Source organism: Gordionus sp. m RMFG-2023, chromosome 4 (assembly GCF_954871325.1).
Source record: "Gordionus sp. m RMFG-2023 chromosome 4, tfGorSpeb1-WG-v2, whole genome shotgun sequence".
Lineage (NCBI taxonomy): Eukaryota > Metazoa > Nematomorpha > Gordioida > Chordodea > Parachordodidae > Gordionus > Gordionus sp. m RMFG-2023.
In genome coordinates this window covers 5,316,108-5,337,886 of record NC_088778.1, presented here as the reverse complement: position 1 = coordinate 5,337,886, position 21,779 = coordinate 5,316,108, and the positions used below count along the sequence as shown (strand labels likewise).

Here is a 21,779-nt window from a genome sequence, read left to right as displayed (position 1 = left end):
TGGAAAGACCACCTATTATAGAGATACCGAGGCTTATCTTAATTTCAAATTGGCTAAATTAAGCTGTTTAATAACACATTTAACAGCCTGGCATTCATCTATAAACATTGTCCATATTTTAAATGAGATGATTAACTGTGTTTTTGGAGGGAATAAAAATATATACTTAATCATTCGTGAAGGTTATGACATTGGTTCAAATATAGATGGTAAATAAATCAGAACAAATATCGGATCTATATCAGTTTTCTAGTAATATGGGAGAATATGTGATTGGTGAAAAATCTGTGGATTGGGATAGCCCATATTTTGGTTGAAAAAATGGTTATAAGACTTTAATTTCAATTTATTCATTTTTCATCATTCTGCATTAATAATTAATTGATGGAACATTCCAGACATGTTTTGGGAATGGAAATTGGGGAAAATTATGGAATACTATCAGAAGGAGAACAATGTTTACAGGAACATTCCAAAAATTAATATAATTTTAATTGAATTTTATTGCACATTATTATATATAACAAAATTTATATATTCACTTTTCTTCTAGAAATCCAAAAAAATCTAGTTTTATAAATGAAAATTAAAAAATTGTCAATTTTGTGGGCAGGGTGTCAAACTGAACCAAATCAAGAAACTAAAATAAATGAATATAATTTTCTATGATTTTAAAATTTTGAAAGAATAGAACCAAATCATTATAAATAGCTTTATACCAGGTCATAAGGTTTTTGAAATTATATTTTTAAAAAAAATAGTACAAATTTATAAGTAGTTATCTAAGTTAATTATTTCTTATAAATGTTTTATAATAGAATAAATAAATTTATTTAATTTTCCACAAAATCCCAACACAACTTAGTTAATACAATTCCTGTTTTTTTGAAATCTAAATGCAATTTGGTGATAAAAGAGTATATTCTTTAAATTAAACTGGGGGAGGCATCAAATTTTGTGAACCCAATTCACCATCAGTTTGGGTTTAATAAGAGATCAATATTAAATAGGCTATTAAAATAATCATAAGTAATTAATAACGTATTTGTATTGATAAAGATCTCTAAATTAGTTTTCTTAGATGAATAATAAAATATTATATTAAACTTGTGTTTTGTCATTCTTTTTTAATATTATAGGAATTTTGATAGAATGATTATCCTTAAGATGCCTTCTAAGTGCATCATCAAGTAATACGCTTTTGGGGATGTTAATGATAAAATTCATTTGTTTTCAAATTCAAATATTTAGCGGCTTCTACAAATCGAATAATTCGAAAAGGATAGATGAATCCATAAGTAATGTTTTTAAAAGTTGAAACATAAAATAGTGCATAAATATTAAATTAATTCCCTACTCAATATAATTTATTCCCACATATAATTTTTCCTTTACGAGTTACTATAAAGAAATTTTAAAATTTTTTTTTAATATATGCATACATTTGTACCCACGTGCCAAAATGGCTAACTAAATTATTGAAGAGTCTAATATCAGCATATATATTTTTTATCCTTCGTTTATTATTAATATAAATTGTAATAACGGATACGAGACATCAATAAAACTCTTTTAATAGTTTGTTATATTTAGATTACACACATAATTCTGCAAAGAAAATGATGATCTTATATAAAATATATGTATATTTTAAAATTGTTCACTATAATCACTATACATAATTTAATTATTTTAATATTATATTTTTATATTATAATTTTTTTTCAATATGTTGTGGTACTAAAAATACATTCATAGATAAATTCTTCATTCAAGCAAATATTGAAGAAGTAGTATGGAATTTTGGAATCAATTTTTTATCAATGCTGGGTTTGAGAATGACACTGCGAATGATCTTTCCATTCTATTTAACAATCATCATTTGACCAAGCAAATGCTCCCAAGTATTACAAAAGAACATTTAATAGATATGGGCATTAAAACAATTGGAGATATAATCCTGATTCAAAATCAAGCTAAAGAGATACAAGAAAGGGTAGCATTTAAATTAAAATATTGTAATTATTTGGTGTTTAGGAAAATAATCCTTATAAAATTCAACAAAGTTGTTAAAATTCTTTTAATCAATAGAAATAATTCTTTTTTTAGGAAAAGATGGAATCAAATTATCCTCTGAAAATATATTAAATTATAAAAAACAAGTTTATAATATTAAATTAGTTATATTTGAATTAATTTTGCTGTTCAATTCTTAAACCATTCAATTCCTTGAAAAGGAAAATTTTTTTATAACAAAAATGGTACTTATATTTTAAATAAAATTATAATTATTATAAATAAGATGTATTTTTATACTTATATTTTAAATGATTCTAGTCACCTTAATTAAATGATTATTTAGATTTAATATCCAACATATTTTATAAAATTTTCTCATTTATCACTAAAATTATTATTAATTATAGTGTATTTGTTCCATATACAGATTTGCATTGCAAAATAGTAAATTTATTTTAAAATATATTTTTTAAACCTTGAATAACAAAATTAATGATTTTTTATTATATATGGACTGGGTTTAGCTATAAAAAAGATTTTATAAAGGTAATGTTAAAATATTTTTCAGATATGGCTCAAAAATCTTTAGGTAATGATCTACCTATTATATCTACTATCCATATGCAGTTACTTCTTCCATAAATTTTTCAAAAATTATTTAACTCTATTATTACTCTAAGTAAAGATTATAACAAGATTTCTTTGTCATAATATAAAGGTTTAATTTCTTGTATTGCCAATACAGATGAAAATTTTATCAGAAAATTAAAATACCTTTATCACATTAAGTACCTTGATACTTGTAAAACCCTGGTTGATTGAAAAAAATACATTATGAAACAACTTACAAAATGAATCCAAACAAAAAAATATATAAGGGTCTATTTATTTTGGAATTGTCAGTTTGATTTAAATAATTTATATTTTTCAATTCAAAATTTTTAAACCTACAATAAATTAAAAAATAGTAATCTAACAAGAAACAACCAAATACTCTGCCGATCGCGTTAAAATCATTAATAATCTAACATTAGGTGGCTAAATATATGGGCAAACAAGTGGGTGATTTTTTAAAAAAATATGGTCCAAGTCCAACACGTGGGTTAAAAATCTATTTTATGCCCATCTCTACATATGGTTATTGCTTTTGAATATTTTACGATAATTGAAAAAACTTCTTGCTTTGCTTGTTAGTTGTACTATGACTCACCATATAGATTGATTTATTTCCTACTAATCTAATTTTGTTTATAAAGTTTGGTTTTTATAAAAAAAAATTTTATACAATCATTTGTAGTATCAAAAAAAATTATTTTCAAAATAACTATTACTTTATAGCAAATTTATTAAAATCGTTTTTACTAAAATTAAACCTTTACATTTTCACATAACATTTAAATTATAAATACAACACAATATATTTATTTTAAATACCAATTTTAAAGGAAATTTATAAAAAATTGGATGAAAATATGGACGTTGAACAAGTACCAGTCTTACCAGAAAAATCTATATTACTAAGTAGTACAAATGATCGTAACAATCCTACCCTTAAAACTCAATCTAACACTAAACTCCAAAGTCAAATCCTCCCTTCAATCCAATCTAATTCTGTCATAAACGTAATTTTTTAATATTTCCTTTTTTAAAAAAAATTATTATTTAGCAATCAATTAACGAATCTATCACGAAAGTTGCCACAAGCTTACCTATAGCCAAATTAGTGGGAACCATAACTATTCCAAAGAAAGAAACAAATAACCAATCACAAAAGGGGCAATCTAAAAAGGTACAATTTCAAAGGAGAGAATTAAGTGGTGCCAATAAAAAAATTTCCACAATAGCTGCAATTTCACCCCTAATATCTAAAACTTCTAGTAGAACTGTCAGTCAAGGAATCTTTGCTAACTCAAAACCTAGACCATCTCAAGGTATTAGAAATAGATTGGGAACTTTACCAAGCAACAATGATCTAATTAACACAGATTCAGGGCCAAATAATTTTAATCTAACTATGTCAGCTGAAAGGAATGGTCTCAGAAGAGTTACACAAAAAACATCCTTTAAAAGAACGATTCTTAACTCAACTATTCCATCAAGTAAAAAACAATCTCTTTTTGGGGTAATGAATTATGATAATGAAACAAATGGCAGGAAAGTTGCTTTTGCTGATTATGGTAAAACTAGATCTAATGAAAATTACTCGGATCGTTTATCCAGAAGATTGCCTCTTAGAAATAGTGGTAGGGTGCACGATCTTCCTATTACACCACATTCTTCCGTATTTAATAGACTAGGCCAAAAAAGTGCTAAAGAGAGATTGGGAATTATTTAAATTAGCTTCTTTTTTTAAATATACTATTTGTCCTTTTTGGCAATTGATTTAAACCAAAATACTAGAATCTTGACAAATTCAATATAATTTATTTCGTTTTTTTTCATATTATGTTTTACATTGTACATGTAGGTATCTACATTCTTTTTACTGAGCCGTATTTTTTTACAAAAAACATATTTAAAGCGATTGATAAAAAATAAAGAAACACAAATTTACTTATTGGGTTTATTGATTGGATTTAAATATTTATAAGTATATGATAAATTTGATCATACATATTATATTGTATATTTTTTTAAAAAAAAGGCCTTTATTGTAATATAAAACATTTTTTGTATTAACTTTCTTAAACATGAACAAGAAAATCGATTTTACATTATGTAGGGGTATATATAGGAAAATAAATACATTAAATTACTTAATAAAAAAATATATATAATATACATAGGTTGAACAAAACACCAAGAAAAATACAATATCATCTTAAACCTATTTTTTAGTATTGACTGTTACTTACAATGTCGTAAATATTGTGTGCAAAGAAAGCATTTAAATATATTACACTGCTTTTTGAATATGAGAACATTTAAATATTTATATGATAGATAATGCTAGTATCGTTTATGATCTCATAGATAATTAAATTTTCACTTTTTAAACAATAATCTATCCATTTGGAAATAGTATAAAATGGGGGATGGGGTAATAATTTTTTTTTTATATTTAAATCAGCATATTCCATTTTTTTGCACTCTTTTTATGTTCGCCACATTTTTATAAAAAGTAATCTGGTGTTCTTCTGGTAACATGTGGTTCGCCTCTTCTTGAAGCTGGGTCGAATTGCAAGCTAATTAATTAGAGGGAATAAATAAAATTTTAATGAGCAAAAATCTTTTAGAAATTCAAACGTTTATTTTAAGAATGTAGGATTTACATCAATCATATCGTTTAGTGGTAACTAATCGAAAATAATCTACTCCCCTATTTCTATTGGTTTGGGCCTCTTATTCTACCAACAAAAATAAGAGAATTTGTTATAAATCAATTAAAAGGTAAACAAATATTTTGTTAAAAATATAAATATTTGAACTTAAGATATTGATATTCATCTAAAAAATTATTACAAGGAGTAATTTAGTAAATCGTCCAATTCCATAATAGCTGCTTGATTACCACATCTGTAACAGTAATTGGGGGCGCTAAAGATAGTGACTACATTTTTATCGTGGCACCAATTATAACCCTTGTAATCGAAATGTTAAAAAAATATAAGAGATGGGCAGTGCATAAATATATTTATAAACCTAAAATATTTTTAAAAATTTTCAATCCTACCTTAGATCTCCTATTCTTTTTTAGTAGTAAAATTAATTTTCTCAAAAGTATCTAGTCACAAATTAAAAAAAAATTATTGTTTTACTCTAAATGTAATTAGCTATAGTAAACTTAAATCTAATCGTTAAATCAGTTAATTTTTTTTCGATGATGCTAATTATATGACATAATGCATTACAGAAAGCAACTTTGAGATTAAAATAATCAGATATTTTATAGTTATATATCATATTATTTTTCATACTAAGAGCAAATAATGGTATATTTATCATTAAATATTTATTATATATATATTTGAATGCCATACTTAATAAATAAAAATTATCTTATTATAAAATTTAGTCAGGTATTTATTATCTTATTTGTGGATAAATCTTTCAACCATAATAAATTTAAAGGTCAGATAAAATATATGGGGAATAAAAAAAAAATTCCAGGTATTTATTTTCCACAGGTTTGTTTTCTATCACTATTTTATAATAATCTTTAACAAGACTGATATTTTTCTCACTAAAAATAAATAAAATAATTTTGTATAAAAAAGATAAATTATAGAATCGAATAATTATTTTATTTGCACAATTATTTATACGAAAATAAATAATGAATTATTTGATTCAAATATATTAATCCAACTATTCAATTTGATTCATATTTTTGAATAAATCTATATTGAACTATAATATTTCACTGGCAATTTCAAATCGACAATTAATTGTTTCTAGGAGATTCAAGATTTTTCTATTATAGTCACAATAATGAAAAATCTTAAGTTTTAGATACTATAAAAGGCTTATAGAATGTGTTAGGATAGATATAATTATTACATTCCGTGTGATCACTATAGTAGGTCCTTTTAAGAAGAGGCTGAATAGTGATTTATCGACTATTAGTAATCATTTTCCCATTATAATATTCGAATATCATAAAATTATCAGAGATCTGCAGGCCTGGTTAAAGCCTGGCCTGAGTACACAAGTTGGTCCGTATTAATAATTTTTAAATATACCCAGGCTGGGGATTATATTTTAAAACCAAATATTTTAAATCGCCATTATTAGCTATAAAATTAAAAATAAAATATATTTTAAAAAAAATCCGAACAGGGTCTGAAAGTATAAAATCTGGACTGGAGGCCTGAAAAAAATTTTTGAAAAAAAATCCAAGTCAAGTGGGCGAAAATTTTTTTTAAAAAATCCCAGTCGGGTCATGCAAATAATACCTCTGTGATGGTCTCTGAAAATTATTATTAATAATTTGTAAATGATTTTTATATTAATAAAATTTTTTGATATATCATGAGAATTTTCTAAAAGAAAATATTTACATACACGTTGAGATAATAGTTTTTTATTCGGTAAAAATATTTCTATAAAAATTAGATACTAAAAATAAGGCAATTTCATTTGAAAATTAAAAATTTTATACTGCCACTTCGTTATCACTGCATATATGGTACGATACACAAAAATCATTAAATCAGTGATAAATCAATAAATAGCAAATGTACTATATAAGCATCTCGACCATTAATGGCTTAATTATCAAACTTATATAAATAATGAATATACCTTTTTTTTAAAGTAACAAGACACAGTTAAAGTTTCTCAAAAATTCAGGGCCGTAGCCACGGGGGGGGGGGGGGGGAGCCGGGGGAGCCCCCTTCCCAAAAAAAAAAATTTTTTGGCCCTAAACCTGGCCCCCAGAAAAAATCTTCAGCCCCCAAAAGTGGCCCCCAAAAATTTTTCTGCCCCCCCCCAATTTGAATTTTTTTTTAGAATTGATTATTTTTATATTTTTAATATAAATTTTAAATATTTATTCAAAAATATTCAAAAAACATGTCTATTTAGAATTGATTATTTTTATATTTTTAAAATAAATTTTGAATATTTATTCTACAAACATATCTAGTTTGTAAAATTTTTTTTTATCCTGTTTTATTTTTATTTTTACCCAATATTAAATTATCATTCATTCATTTTTTTTCATCTGTTTTTGTTGTGTATCACATTCTCTATAGGTATCACATTAATATTATAATATATAACCAGTTATTTTATTTTAGAGCGTTTATTTTAAAATTATGAAGAAACAATCAATTATAAACTCTTATTTTAAGTTAAAGTTAAACAAATGTCAAGCAACATCACCTCTACAAACTACTAGTAATACTACATCAGAAATTTCAGAAACTGATTCTTCTCATAGTTAGTATAAATTTATATTATTATTTCATGACTTATATGATATTGATATAGGGCAATATTTGTATATTATTATTTAATATAATATATATATTTTATATAAGATAAGAGAAAGACATTTATTATTAATATTATCATTTTTGTATAATAATTTTAATTATTAAAATAAATATATTTACTCATATTTCAAGATATGAATGAAGCTAATCTAGAAAATCAAGAGGAGGAAGATGGTAAATAGTTTAAAATTTAACCCAAATTTTTCTATTTATATATTTTTGACAATATGAATAGGAGTAGGAGATTATGGTCATTATTACATTTTGATTTTAAAACAAATAAAGACGAAGAAGAGACTCAATCATCTTCATCTAGCAGCTCAGTCTCTCATTGTCAAGAATCAAGTGGTAATTGATTTATAAATATAAAAATATTATATTTTTTTGTTAATCTTTAAAGATATAAGGGTCATTCCATGTCAAATGAGCAAAAAAAATGAGATTTTCGGCCGACCCCCTTCGATTTTTTTAAAATTTAGTAAGCAAAGAAAGGTTAGTGTAGTTAAGAAATAGCCAAAATTTTAGCCTCGTATTTATATTTTTGGAGATATTAGGGTTCAAAGTGGCAAAAATGACGTATTTTTACCATTATCTGCCTTCATTCAATTAAGCATATCTTAAAAACTATCTAATTGTAAATAACAAATTTAATATCAAAATTACGTACAAAGATTCTACTTTTAGATAAAAAAAAAAATTTTTTTTTTCAATTTCCGGCCATTTTATTAAATATATAAGGACTAAAAACGATTTTTTAGAAATTATACGACCTTCAATTTTTTTAAAAAATTTAGTAGACAACACTGAACTCTTCCTTTATATTTATAAAAAAAAATTGATCTGGGACGAGGCCATCTTCATTCTCAAAATCGATAAAAATGTTTAGAAAAGTGTATAAATATTTCCCCGAAAGGGGGCGTCTTTGCATAAATTTATATTTAAATCAGTTTTTAATGGTTTTTCTTAGACTATTTGATATAATTTAAAGGAGTATTTATCTTGTAAGTGAAAATAACAATAAATGGGGCTTTCATTCAATTATAGAAATTGCCTATCGATAAAAGAAATTCAATTTATTACTTTATTTATAATTTTTTATAAAATTTTTTGCTAATATAACATATATTAATATTAATAAAATATATTCAACCAAATTTATACTTCTTGAATATATGAATCAGAATCTTTAGCATTTCATATATGGCGCCCTAAATATTAAAAATAATTGATATAATATAAATTTTAAAATCTAATATATAACTCACTTTTGAAAGATTCTAATTTTTCGGTAGCGCATTTACTTTCTTGTGACGACAATGTGTAACTACGGCCAGTAGCAGTTAACGGTGAAACTAATGTTAAGATATGACATTTTGGCAAGTAGAGAGTGTCGTCTATACTTGGAAATGTAAAGGAATTAGAAGGTCCGGATGGGTGTAAAAACTTTATATATATTTCTTCCTCCTTTTGATTTTTCCCTAAAACTAAGGCTAACCACCAATTAGAATCATAAACACATGTTATATACCCTGATATCTCTCCAAAAATGATACTTTCATCATTATATGATAAATATTCTATATTACTTTCTATTGAATTGGAATACATTTTACTCTTAAATTGATGTAGACCTGTGGGAATCACCGTGTGAATTTTCTGTGTTCCAGGTATAGGTCTCGTTTTTGAAAACCTTTCCCTGAGTAATATTTCTTCGTGATCATAATTTTCTTGGGTCATATATTCAAAATATATGCCATTAATATTTTCTTTAGCGAACTCGTACAATTCATATGATGTGGTTATTTGCTTTGAGTAAGGTCTTTGTAAACTAGCTCTAGCGGCTAATCTTTTAACAGTGCCACCAATCCCATCACAAACACTTTTCCCATGTGCTGTAGCAGAAAAATGCCATTCCGCTTGTATCCCGAAATCCATCTCATGATGGCAAATATTAACAAAATTTTTACGATTTTTATACTGTGCAGCAGATCCATCGGAAAAATAAAAAATTTTATTGGCATACAAATTTTATTAATTAAAAAATTTACCAATGTTTTTTGGAAATAATGTACTGCTATTGTATTGTGTTGCAAAGATTCGGATATCATTACATAATTTAGGCAACAAATATTGGCTAAATTATCTTTATAATATATAACAAAAGGGTGAACAGTGGATTGAGCTCTATTCCAATGATAACTTTGTACTTCATCCTGAAGTATAAAGCTATAGTTTTCTGAAAAATCACATAAAATTAAATATTGGCCTTTGTCTAAGTTCAATTTTAGATTTTTTTGATACAATGATTGTTGCGTTGAAATAAAAGAATGGGGTAATAAAGATTCCATTTTTTCAAAAAAGGCATTGATAAATTCATCTACTGGCTTGGTTATTGTTTCAAGAGTGGTTCTATCTACGGATAGCCATTGTTTGTATGTTATAAATTCGATGTCCTTAGAACGAAACAATATTTCTATTTGGTGGCGTAAATTTGTTGACCCTGGACAATTATCACATTTGCCCAAATAACAGGATGGTTGAGGCGGATTACAAATTATTAAGGGTAAAATATGTTTATATGTTTTAATGGGCAACATATCATCTTTGGTTAAATTGGGTAAATTTGATCCAATGATCATTAATTTAAAATTTTGGTGGTAGCTGCAAACACAAACATTATGTGTACCACTACCTCCTACGAGTATACAATTTTTGGGCGAATGCTTGCAAATTTCGAAAAACCGATTTTAACATCAGGCCTCATTTCTTTAAAAAATATATAAATTTCTTTCAAATTATCTAAAATTAATCTCTTTTGTATTGTATTCTTTTTTCCGTCTTCGGTCAAAATTGAAAGGCAATCTTTCTTGCCTGGCATGATTCTGCTTATTTCGTCCGTACAATAAAATTCTTGTACAATTTTAACTGTACATTCGTCTATAGTATTTCCAGGCTTGGGGTTAGGGGTTGATAAAAATCCCTTTTCCGCTATCAATAATTTAGCTTGTCTTGCCATGTATTTTGTTGTATTAAATTCATTCATTATTTTGGACACTGTCCAATTCTTTGGTAATATCGTCAAAATTTTATATTTATCAGTTTTAGATAAGAGTGAAATTTTTTTTTAATATTGCTTAAAATACCATCATCTTTATCGATAGTAGCTGTTACTAAATTTTATATAGAATTTTACATGAATAAATAGTCCTGAAATACTAGGTTAATTTAAATTATAATTATTTGTTTTAAGTTATGATAAAATATATAATATGTAGAGCGAGCAAAATCAGATTAGTGATATCGGTTATTTGGCCGATATCAACATAATATCTGCAATATCGTATCGGATTAACCCCCTAATCGGTACACCTGTAATTATTAGATATTCGGTGATATTTTTATAAATTAATTTGTTTTATCATATAGAATTTCAATAAAATGAACAAAAATCTTATTCGAAAAACTAGATGCTGTAACCCTTTTAAAATACTAAAACATAATAATGTAACTACAAATCTTAGAAATGTACAATCTTGGATGTCACTTCACTCAGATGATAAGATATGTGATAAATGTCGCTCGGAACAGCTAGTAAATCAAATGACGCATTTAAAGACCCTGATATTCATCATATCGAAGAGAACCTGGCTTATGAATCAATTAATACATCATTGATAGAAATTGGAGAATCTCCAATAAAAAAGAAAAGGTTGAGAGAAAAAAGATATCCAATTAAAAAAATTACCAAAATAAAAAAGGCTATAGAAACTCATTTAGATATAAATGCGATTGAGCCAGCTACTATCGATAAAGATGATGGTATTCTAAGCAATATTTAAAAAAAAATTTCACTCTTATCTAAAACTGATAAATATAAAATTTTGACGATATTACCAAAGAATTGGACAGTGTCCAAAATAATGAATGAATTTAATACAACAAAATACATGGCAAGACAAGCTAAATTATTGATAGCGGAAAAGGGATTTTTATCAACCCCTAACCCCAAGCCTGGAAATACTATAGACGAATGTACAGTTAAAATTGTACAAGAATTTTATTGTACGGACGAAATAAGCAGAATCATGCCAGGCAAGAAAGATTGCCTTTCAATTTTGACCGAAGACGGAAAAAAGAATACAATTACAAAAGAGATTAATTTTAGATAATTTGAAAGAAATTTATATATTTTTTAAAGAAATGAGGCCTGATGTTAAAATCGGTTTTTCGAAATTTGCAAGCATTCGCCCAAAAAATTGTATACTCGTAGGAGGTAGTGGTACACATAATGTTTGTGTTTGCAGCTACCACCAAAATTTTAAATTAATGATCATTGGATCAAATTTACCCAATTTAACCAAAAATGATATGTTGCCCATTAAAACATATAAACATATTTTACCCTTAATAATTTGTAATCCGCCTCAACCATCCTGTTATTTGGGCAAATGTGATAATTGTCCAGGGTCAACAAATTTACGCCACCAAATAGAAATATTGTTTCGTTCTAAGGACATCGAATTTATAACATACAAACAATGGCTATCCGTAGATAGAACCACTCTTGAAACAATAACCAAGCCAGTAGATGAATTTATCAATGCCTTTTTTGAAAAAATGGAATCTTTATTACCCCATTCTTTTATTTCAACGCAACAATCATTTCAAAAAAATCTAAAATTGAACTTAGACAAAGGCCAATATTTAATTTTATGTGATTTTTCAGAAAACTATAGCTTTATACTTCAGGATGAAGTACAAAGTTATCATTGGAATAGAGCTCAATCCACTGTTCACCCTTTTGTTATATATTATAAAGATAATTTAGCCAATATTTGTTGCCTAAATTATGTAATGATATCCGAATCTTTGCAACACAATACAATAGCAGTACATTATTTCCAAAAAACATTGGTAAATTTTTTAATTAATAAAATTTGTATGCCAAATAAAATTTTTTATTTTTCCGATGGATCTGCTGCACAGTATAAAAATCGTAAAAATTTTGTTAATATTTGCCATCATGAGATGGATTTCGGGATACAGGCGGAATGGCATTTTTCTGCTACAGCACATGGGAAAAGTGTTTGTGATGGGATTGGTGGCACTGTTAAAAGATTAGCCGCTAGAGCTAGTTTACAAAGACCTTACTCAAAGCAAATAACCACATCATATGAATTGTACGAGTTCGCTAAAGAAAATATTAATGGCATATATTTTGAATATATGACCCAAGAAAATTATGATCACGAAGAAATATTACTCAGGGAAAGGTTTTCAAAAACGAGACCTATACCTGGAACACAGAAAATTCACACGGTGATTCCCACAGGTCTACATCAATTTAAGAGTAAAATGTATTCCAATTCAATAGAAAGTAATATAGAATATTTATCATATAATGATGAAAGTATCATTTTTGGAGAGATATCAGGGTATATAACATGTGTTTATGATTCTAATTGGTGGTTAGCCTTAGTTTTAGGGAAAAATCAAAAGGAGGAAGAAATATATATAAAGTTTTTACACCCATCCGGACCTTCTAATTCCTTTACATTTCCAAGTATAGACGACACTCTCTACTTGCCAAAATGTCATATCTTAACATTAGTTTCACCGTTAACTGCTACTGGCCGTAGTTACACATTGTCGTCACAAGAAAGTAAATACGCTACCGAAAAATTAGAATCTTTTAAAAGTGAGTTATATATTAGATTTTAAAATTTATATTATATCAATTATTTTTAATATTTAGGGCGCCATATATGAAATGCTAAAGATTCTGATTCATATATTCAAGAAGTATAAATTTGGTTGAATATATTTTATTAATATTAATATATGTTATATTAGCAAAAAAATTTTATAAAAAATTATAAATAAAGTAATAAATTGAATTTCTTTTATCGATAGGCAATTTCTATAATTGAATGAAAGCCCCATTTATTGTTATTTTCACTTACAAGATAAATACTCCTTTAAATTATATCAAATAGTCTAAGAAAAACCATTAAAAACTGATTTAAATATAAATTTATGCAAAGACGCCCCCTTTCGGGGAAATATTTATACACTTTTCTAAACATTTTTATCGATTTTGAGAATGAAGATGGCTTCGTCCCAGATCAATTTTTTTTTATAAATATAAAGGAAGAGTTCAGTGTTGTCTACTAAATTTTTTAAAAAAATTGAAGGTCGTATAATTTCTAAAAAATCGTTTTTAGTCCTTATATATTTAATAAAATGGCCGGAAATTGAAAAAAAAAATTTTTTTTTTTTATCTAAAAGTAGAATCTTTGTAAGTAATTTTGATATTAAATTTGTTATTTACAATTAGATAGTTTTTAAGATATGCTTAATTGAATGAAGGCAGATAATGGTAAAAATACGACATTTTTGCCACTTTGAACCCTAATATCTCCAAAAATATAAATGTTACGAGGCTAAAATTTTGGCTATTTCTTAGTTACATTGACCTTTCTTTGCTTACCAAATTTTAAAAAAATCGAAGGGGGTCGGCCGAATCGTGGTTGATTTATCATGGAATGACCCTATAATGTTTATGACTTTTTTCTAGTTTTTAATACTGAAATTTTACTGATCAACTTTACTGATAATCTTCATCAGGGTTGGGCACTACAGTAACTTGTATCTTAAATACAAGATAAATTTTGTGTTTGTTCATTTTCAGCATGCCCTTCCTTCGCCCATCCTGATGACCATTATTATTTATGACCCTTTCCCTCATTACAATTTATTAATTATAATATTTTTAGTGTCAAAAAAGTCCTCTAATGGTTCAATTCAAATCCCTGGTGACCTTGGCCAGAATAAACCAAATCCAATCAAATTAAACAATTACGCGAAAAAAGATATCCATGGAAGGCAAAGATCATTTCAAAAATCATGGTATAGAGGCCGAGACTGGTTGGAGTATAGTGTAGAAGCTGACGCTGCCTTTTGTTTTCCATGTAGGAAATACTTGTGTAATCCAAGTGATGAATTTGGACAAACGGAATTCAGAAATTGGAAAAATGCGTTAGCTGCCAAGAAGGGACTGCTTAAACACGAGAGCTCAAAAGCTCATTTAAATTCAATTACAATATGGCATGATAAAAATCAAAATATAAACAATGGTACAGAAATAACTAAAATGTTGGGAGGTGATCAAATTAATCGTAATCAATATTATATTAAATCAATATTTGATTTGATGCTGTTTCTTAGCATACAAGAGCTACCTTTCCGTGGGACTGGTTCAACAAATATTACGGATGCTGCAAAAGATGAAAACATAATTTATTCTTCTGGACTATTTATAGCAATGTTTTCCTACACCATCCAAAAAGACCCTGAATTAAATAAAATTATGAAATTTATACCCCAAAATGCCCAGTATACATCACCACAGATTCAAAACAAAGTAATATCCATTATGGCAGATATGGTGCTTGAACAAATTTCAGACAAATATAATAAAAGCGAGATGCCTTTTTTTTGTCTTAAGGCAGATGAGACAAAAGATGCTTCAGGTTGTGAAAATCTGAGCATAATAATTCGCTATATTTTTTCTGGAGAAATCCAAGAAAATTTAATAGGAATCATTAATTTAGAGTGTCTTTCTGCTGAAAGCATTACAGATTGCATTTTAAAGCAACTTAATGATCTAAATATTAATTCAGCTAATATAATAAGCCAGGCATATGATGGTGCAAACGATGTCTGGCCGAAATGGAGGAGTGCAAACACTTCTTCAAAAAAAAATTAATAAAAATGTTCCTTTTATACATTGCTACAACCACAAGTTGCATCTTGTGGTTCAAAATTGGTATAATAATATTGTTAATATTTCTAATTTTTTTAATTTATCAAATGCATTGTATAATTTTTTCAGGCGTTTTAACGTATCTAAATATACAGGCCACACCCTTAAGAGACTTTTAGACCAGAGATGGACTGGTCATTTAGAAACATCTCGCATTATTTATGAGAATTTTGAGGCTATTGGTGAAGTATTATTTTACTTTTCTAATAGAACTCTTAATTCCGAGGTTTCAATTCATGATTCAGTCGAAGCCTCTGGTCTTTTATCTCAATGTATTAATATAAATTACATTATATTAGCCATCATAATTTATGAGATATTAATTACAATAGATCCACTAAATAAGTATCTACAATCAGTAGGTACTAATTTAGTGGATGCTAAAAATTGTATTGATTCTACTATCAATATATTAAAAAATAAAAGAAGTGATAATTCTTTTGCTTTGATTATGATTAAGGCTGAAAAACTTTTATCAAAATTTAATCTCACTCCCCAAAAATCATCACGGGTACGTAAAACGCCTAAAAATTTCCAAGATTTTTTAGTTGATAGCAAACTAGAATTCGATTGTGAAAAAGACTCCAATTGGAGTTCTTTAAAAAGGATATATTATGAAATTATAGATAACTTTGTGGATCGTTTTTTAGACCGATTTACAGAAGATGATTTTAATCTTTTTTCATCTTTTAATACATTGTTCCCTCTTGACCCTGATTATTTTTTATCAGATAAAATGGCCCCATTAAAATCCCTGTTAAACTTAAATATGGAAACACTGCATCATGAAATGAAGATAGCAAAAGGATTGCTAGCTTCGGAAGCTAAAGAAAATCATAATTTTGAAAACATCTTACATATTATGTATAAAAAAAAATATAATCATGCATTTAAAAAATTATATAAATGCTATTCAGCAGCGATAATCATTGGGATATCAACGGCTTCTTGTGAGGCCTCGTTCTCTACATTAAAGAGAGTTTTATTGAGCAGTAGAGAGTCTATGAAGGATAAACGTAAACAAAATTTAGTATTAATGGCGTATGAAAAAAGAATAAAGCAGAATTTATCTTTTAGTTCATTTATAATAAAATTTAAAAATAAAAATCGCCGTATTCTATTATAGTAATATTTTGTTTTGTATATGCATATTATAGTATTATTTTTTTTTGTATATTCATATTATAGTATTATTTTGTTATTAAATTTTTAATAAAAATAGGAAAAAATTTCTATGAATGCGTAATTATTTGTTTGATTTTAAAAAAATAGTGCCCCCCCCCAAGTGAGCACTTGGCCCCCCTAAGTGAAAATTCCTGGCTACGGCCCTGCAAAAATTGCAAATATTTACATATAGTAAGTATATAAAAACACTTCATTTTTATATCATGACAATGTATTTCGATTATTTATCAATGAGATCCAAAATGGGAATGAATGATGGATGTTAAATAATCCATCCATGTGATTTTGCTACTGAAAGAAAGATCAGAGCATTTAAACCATTTCTTACATAATAGCCAATAAATAAAGAAATATTCTTCTCATTTATAATTCCTATACAGGAAAGTCATTATTGAATATGTTGTTTTTTTATGTAAAGCATTGCAATAGATTCATTATTTTGCGATAACGACTTGACAGCACAAATATATCCACGATAAAAAAAAAGTTGCTATGAAAAAAATAATGTTTCTAATAACAAATTCGAAAAATTTGCAACTTGATCTGATATATTATTTATATATATTGCATAAAATAATTTTGAATAGGATTCTATCAAATATGCAATGGCTAAAAAAAAAATTATGTCTTTAGAAAAATATTAAAATATGTATAATTTGTTAAGAAATGATTAAGTATATATAATCTTTTTTTAATTTGAAAAAAAATAAGATTATTTAACATTGCATCATGCCCTTTCAAATTACCATAATATTTAAAGAATTGAAATAATTTAATATAGTATATTGTCTATATTCAACAAATCATAGGCAAATCTAGAAATTTAAATTTCTGTTAGAAAATTATTTTTTTCTAATAGTTTGCATTTAATAACTTGTAACTGTTATCAAAATATTAAATTTATATATAAGAGAGTAAAACAATTTATAATTATTACACTACTCTAAGATTAATAGTCAAAATTTGTTGCATAATTGTATAAATCTTATTATTTTAATAATGACAAATTTGAAAGTATTCATTGTTCTAGAATTTTTTTCAGCCATTATTATTTTTTCTGAAAAAAAAAATTATATAGAAATTTGATCTATTTATAAAAAAATAGTTGGATTATTATTTGAAACATATGAAATTTAATCATATATCTGCTAAACTAAAATATTTTTTATACACAACTTATCTTATTCCTATTTAATAATTCTCATTTCTTTCTGTCCCCCCCTCCTTCATTTACATTGCTGGTTTCTCCCCCTTTTAAAAAAAATATGCATCAAAATAAGTTGATTTAATTCTGCAGTATATATATGCATTATAAAATAATTTTTAAGATCAAGGTGGTAACTTTGATTGGTTTCTCTCCTAAAGATATGATACAGTCACAATAATATATAAATATGTTCAACTCCCCTAAAAAAAGTCAATATTACCTCCATAACCAATTGATGAGCACGGGAAATCAATGTTAACCCATTTGTGTGATTGAATGTCTCACTAATATCTTGACCAAAAGTATAACCAGCACCCCGAGGTGATATACCCCACCCTCCTCTGTCATCAGGGTCTGACCATAATAAGTCGCACATTGGCCCCTGTTTATAAACATCATTTTAATATTCAAATTATAAATCCTGAAAATTTTAGATTTTTGAAATAATCTATATTTATTTAAAAATAAAATTAGATGGAATGATTAGTTTACAAGATATTTAATCAAATTTCATTGATTTAATAACAAAATAATTTGTGAACACCAAAATTCCATAATTTAGTGATTAACAGGTCAATAAATAGCAAGCAGTAAATGAACATAAAATAACTAAAATAGCTCTTAGTCTTTTAAAATCTTTTTTACATATGATAAATTAAGTGCAAAGTTTCCACTAATCAGTTATTAAATATAGCAAACTTCAAAACCTCCTATCTAAAATTTCCCAAATTTATTTGTATAAATAAACTCAGTATTATTATCAAAAAAACTTACTTTAATAGATAGTAAAAACATTAAATGTTATATTTATAACAATAAAAATGGTTTTATCTCATAATTTTAATTAATTTAATAATATTTACACATAAGTTTTTATATTAGAAATATGAATATTTTTTCCTTTTATCAAAAAGATTAAACATAATATATTAACAATTTAAATAAAAATGTTAAAACGCAAATATGATAGTAATATAATAATTTTGGCATATTTACTAACTTCATGAGGGACTTCTTGTATTCTATCAATAGAACGTACATTATCTAAGGTATCAATAGATGGTGATAATCCTCCATGTAAACAAAATATCTTCATAAATAATAATAATAAATTGATATTTATTTAAAATACCTGTCCATCAACCAATGCTGTTAATGGTAAATAGTCAAAGAGATCTGTAAAATATTTCCAAACACTAGCATTCCCATATTTTCGAAGACATTCATCATAGAAACCATAAACTTGTGTGATTTGTCTACTCTCGTGATTTCCTCTCAAAATGGTTATTCTATTTTTATGTCTAACCTTAAAAAATTTATAATCAATTAAATTATAATATCAAAATAATAACAAGGCATATAAATATATGCAATAAATATTAATTACTTTTAATGCTACTAATAAAGAAACACTCTCCACTGAATAGTATCCTCTATCAACATAATCACCCATAAATAAATAATTTGTATCAGGTGAGTTACCACCTATTCTAAATAATTCCATTAAATCATGAAACTGCCCATGTACATCACCACAAACAGTTACAGGGCAAGATACATCTTGCACATTTGATTCTTTTGATAAAATTTCTTTTGCCTGAAAATATAGGTTTTATATATGTAATAAAAAATTTATCACCTTTTCACATAATATTTTGACTTGATTTTCAGTTAAGGGTTTACATTGCATTAAGAGAACAATCCACTGATCTAACTCTTTAAAACTAGATTTGATAGATTCTTCCATTATTTCAATTCAACAACAATAATAGTGAATGTTTTTGCGACAAAATAGTTAATACTCATATAGAATGGCAGTTCAAAAAATTGCGAATTATTTTACGAATTTAGAGCAAATAGGATTGAAAAACCGCATTACTTAATTAAATTTTAAAAAAAGTTTAAATTGTAAATAATAATACTGTATCTTTCATTATTTTAACTTTTTAAAATATAATTCCAAGTTAAACATTTATATTTATACCGTCTTCATCAATAAATTAATCAAAATTTTTAAGAAATGATTAATAATACTATTCTAGATATTTGCATGTGTTCCAGATTCTGTAAAAAATATTTAATCATTTTTGCTTAGTCTCCTATCAATACAAAAGGTAGGAAAATGGGACGGCAGTTTGCTTCCTAATTTTTTTAGGGAGGTAAGCATCTAAAGGGGGGAAGATATAGAATATAGACATTTAAAGGGATTGGGATATATTTATAATGGAATTAAAAATTAATCTCTAGAGTAAAGGCAGAATATATTGCTGTTAAAATTTTTTGAATACTTTTATTATACTATTTAATGTACATATAAAAGATTGCTAAGCATCCACCATTAGATATATTGTATATAATATAATAGCTAAGAGTAATTTTACAAAAAAAATTTTATTTCTGGATAATTTCTGCTATCATTTTTGGGAGAGCCTTCTTGATCGTTAGCATCTGCATGACAGATCATTCATTGAATGTAAACCACCCTTAAAAATCTACACAACCCTAACATTATTGATTACACTCTTTTAATGATATATATACTCCCTTATAACTAAAAAACAAATAATTATGTTCTTCTATCAACTATCAAAATATTGTGTATGTAAAAGAGTTATTATTAATAACATGAATTCAATTAGAAATCCCTCATTTACAATGAATGCATTATTATATAGTGTGCTGATTTAATTTAAAATATTTCCATATTTTCCAATTAGTTTGCAAATTAAAATTTTTTTTCTCTCTTTAGCTATCACCTTTTCTGGTGGTAAGCTCCTTCAATATCTCTCTCCATTTTATGTTATTCATACTATCTCTTTTATCTAATTTATACTTCTTCATATTGGCTTTAACTTTATGGCCTCATTGAAGTTTTGGCCTTCCTCTTTTACGTTCACCCATCACTTCCAAACTCTCAACCTTATTTCCTATGTAGTTCATAGGCCTTCTCATTGTATGCCCATACCACCTAACTCTGTTTACCATAATCTTAGTCTTAATGGGCACTACCTTTAAACTTCCTAGTATTCTTGTACTTCGCACTTTATCCTTTCTTGTTATCTCAGCAATCATCCTCAGCATTCTCATCTCCATAGTTTGTAGACTTCTCTAGTCTGATTCCTTGGTTGGCCATGTTTCCGAACTATATAGAATAGTTGGTTGTACTATAGAACTTTAATTTTTTCCCAATTTGTGTGGGATTCTTTTGTCAAATAGCAATCCAGATAAAGATCTCCACTTTAACCACCCTTGATTAATTTTACTCTTTATCTCTTTTTCTATTGTGCCGTTTGTTTGTATAGTGGAGCCCAAATATTTGCAGCTTTCAATTGCCGATTACTGCCATTCATTTATATCAATGCTCTCTGTTTCATCTCCTCCTATCACCATATATTCCGTCTTTTCTCTATTTACTTTTAGTCCGTGCTTTTTTATGATATTTATCCAACTCACTAATCTTTCTTTCATTTCATTCTTGGATTCAGCAAGTATCACCATATCACTGCAAATATCATATTCCACGAGACTCTTTGTGGTATAGACTGTGCTAATATAATCTATTATTGTTATGAAGAGAAGTTGGCTGAGAGCCGACCCTTGATAA

The 21,779-nt window shown here is 26.5% G+C and overlaps 2 protein-coding genes across 3 annotated transcripts; one reads left to right on the top strand and one right to left on the bottom strand.

Annotated features, from left to right (window-relative positions):
- The first annotated feature begins 1,747 nt into the window (after window positions 1-1,747).
- LOC135928965 (uncharacterized) lies at window positions 1,748-4,594 on the top strand. Of its 2 annotated transcripts, XM_065465427.1 has the most exons (5): window positions 1,748-1,996; window positions 2,038-2,065; window positions 2,110-2,162; window positions 3,465-3,641; window positions 3,686-4,594. In XM_065465427.1, the coding sequence occupies exons 1-5, from the start codon at window positions 1,796-1,798 to the stop codon at window positions 4,352-4,354; spliced, it is 1,128 nt and encodes a 375-aa protein (XP_065321499.1). In that variant the 5' UTR covers window positions 1,748-1,795; the 3' UTR covers window positions 4,355-4,594. The 2 variants fall into 2 exon arrangements, with proteins under 2 accessions (XP_065321499.1, XP_065321500.1); XM_065465428.1 differs by lacking the exons at window positions 2,038-2,065; window positions 2,110-2,162 and having other exon boundaries at window positions 3,686-4,590.
- LOC135928966 (serine/threonine-protein phosphatase 2A catalytic subunit beta isoform) lies at window positions 4,439-19,968 on the bottom strand. The gene is made up of 7 exons (XM_065465429.1): window positions 19,815-19,968; window positions 19,563-19,772; window positions 19,308-19,481; window positions 19,176-19,265; window positions 18,396-18,557; window positions 5,482-5,600; window positions 4,439-5,204 (listed from the first exon to the last, which is right to left on the bottom strand). Exons 1-7 carry the CDS (start codon window positions 19,920-19,922, stop codon window positions 5,132-5,134), a joined length of 936 nt encoding a protein of 311 aa, XP_065321501.1. The 5' UTR covers window positions 19,923-19,968; the 3' UTR covers window positions 4,439-5,131.
- Between the last annotated feature and the right edge of the window lie 1,811 nt (window positions 19,969-21,779).

What these genes read in the sequence shown, in the direction of transcription:
- LOC135928966 (XM_065465429.1), bottom strand. Translation starts at nt 19,922, where the DNA reads ATGGAAGAATCTATCAAATCTAGTTTTAAAGAGTTAGATCAGTGGATT. An exon ending in TCAAAATATTATGTGAAAAG is followed by an intron (nt 19,773 to 19,814) that starts GTGATAAATTTT and finishes CTATATTTTCAG; the next exon opens with GCAAAAGAAATTTTATCAAA. An exon ending in CTCATCAATTGGTTATGGAG is followed by an intron (nt 5,601 to 18,395) that starts GTAATATTGACT and finishes TTCGATTACAAG; the next exon opens with GGTTATAATTGGTGCCACGA.
- LOC135928965 (XM_065465427.1), top strand. Translation starts at nt 1,796, where the DNA reads ATGGAATTTTGGAATCAATTTTTTATCAATGCTGGGTTTGAGAATGAC. An exon ending in TCCTTATAAAATTCAACAAA is followed by an intron (nt 2,066 to 2,109) that starts GTTGTTAAAATT and finishes TTCTTTTTTTAG; the next exon opens with GAAAAGATGGAATCAAATTA. An exon ending in TATTAAATTATAAAAAACAA is followed by an intron (nt 2,163 to 3,464) that starts GTTTATAATATT and finishes CCAATTTTAAAG; the next exon opens with GAAATTTATAAAAAATTGGA.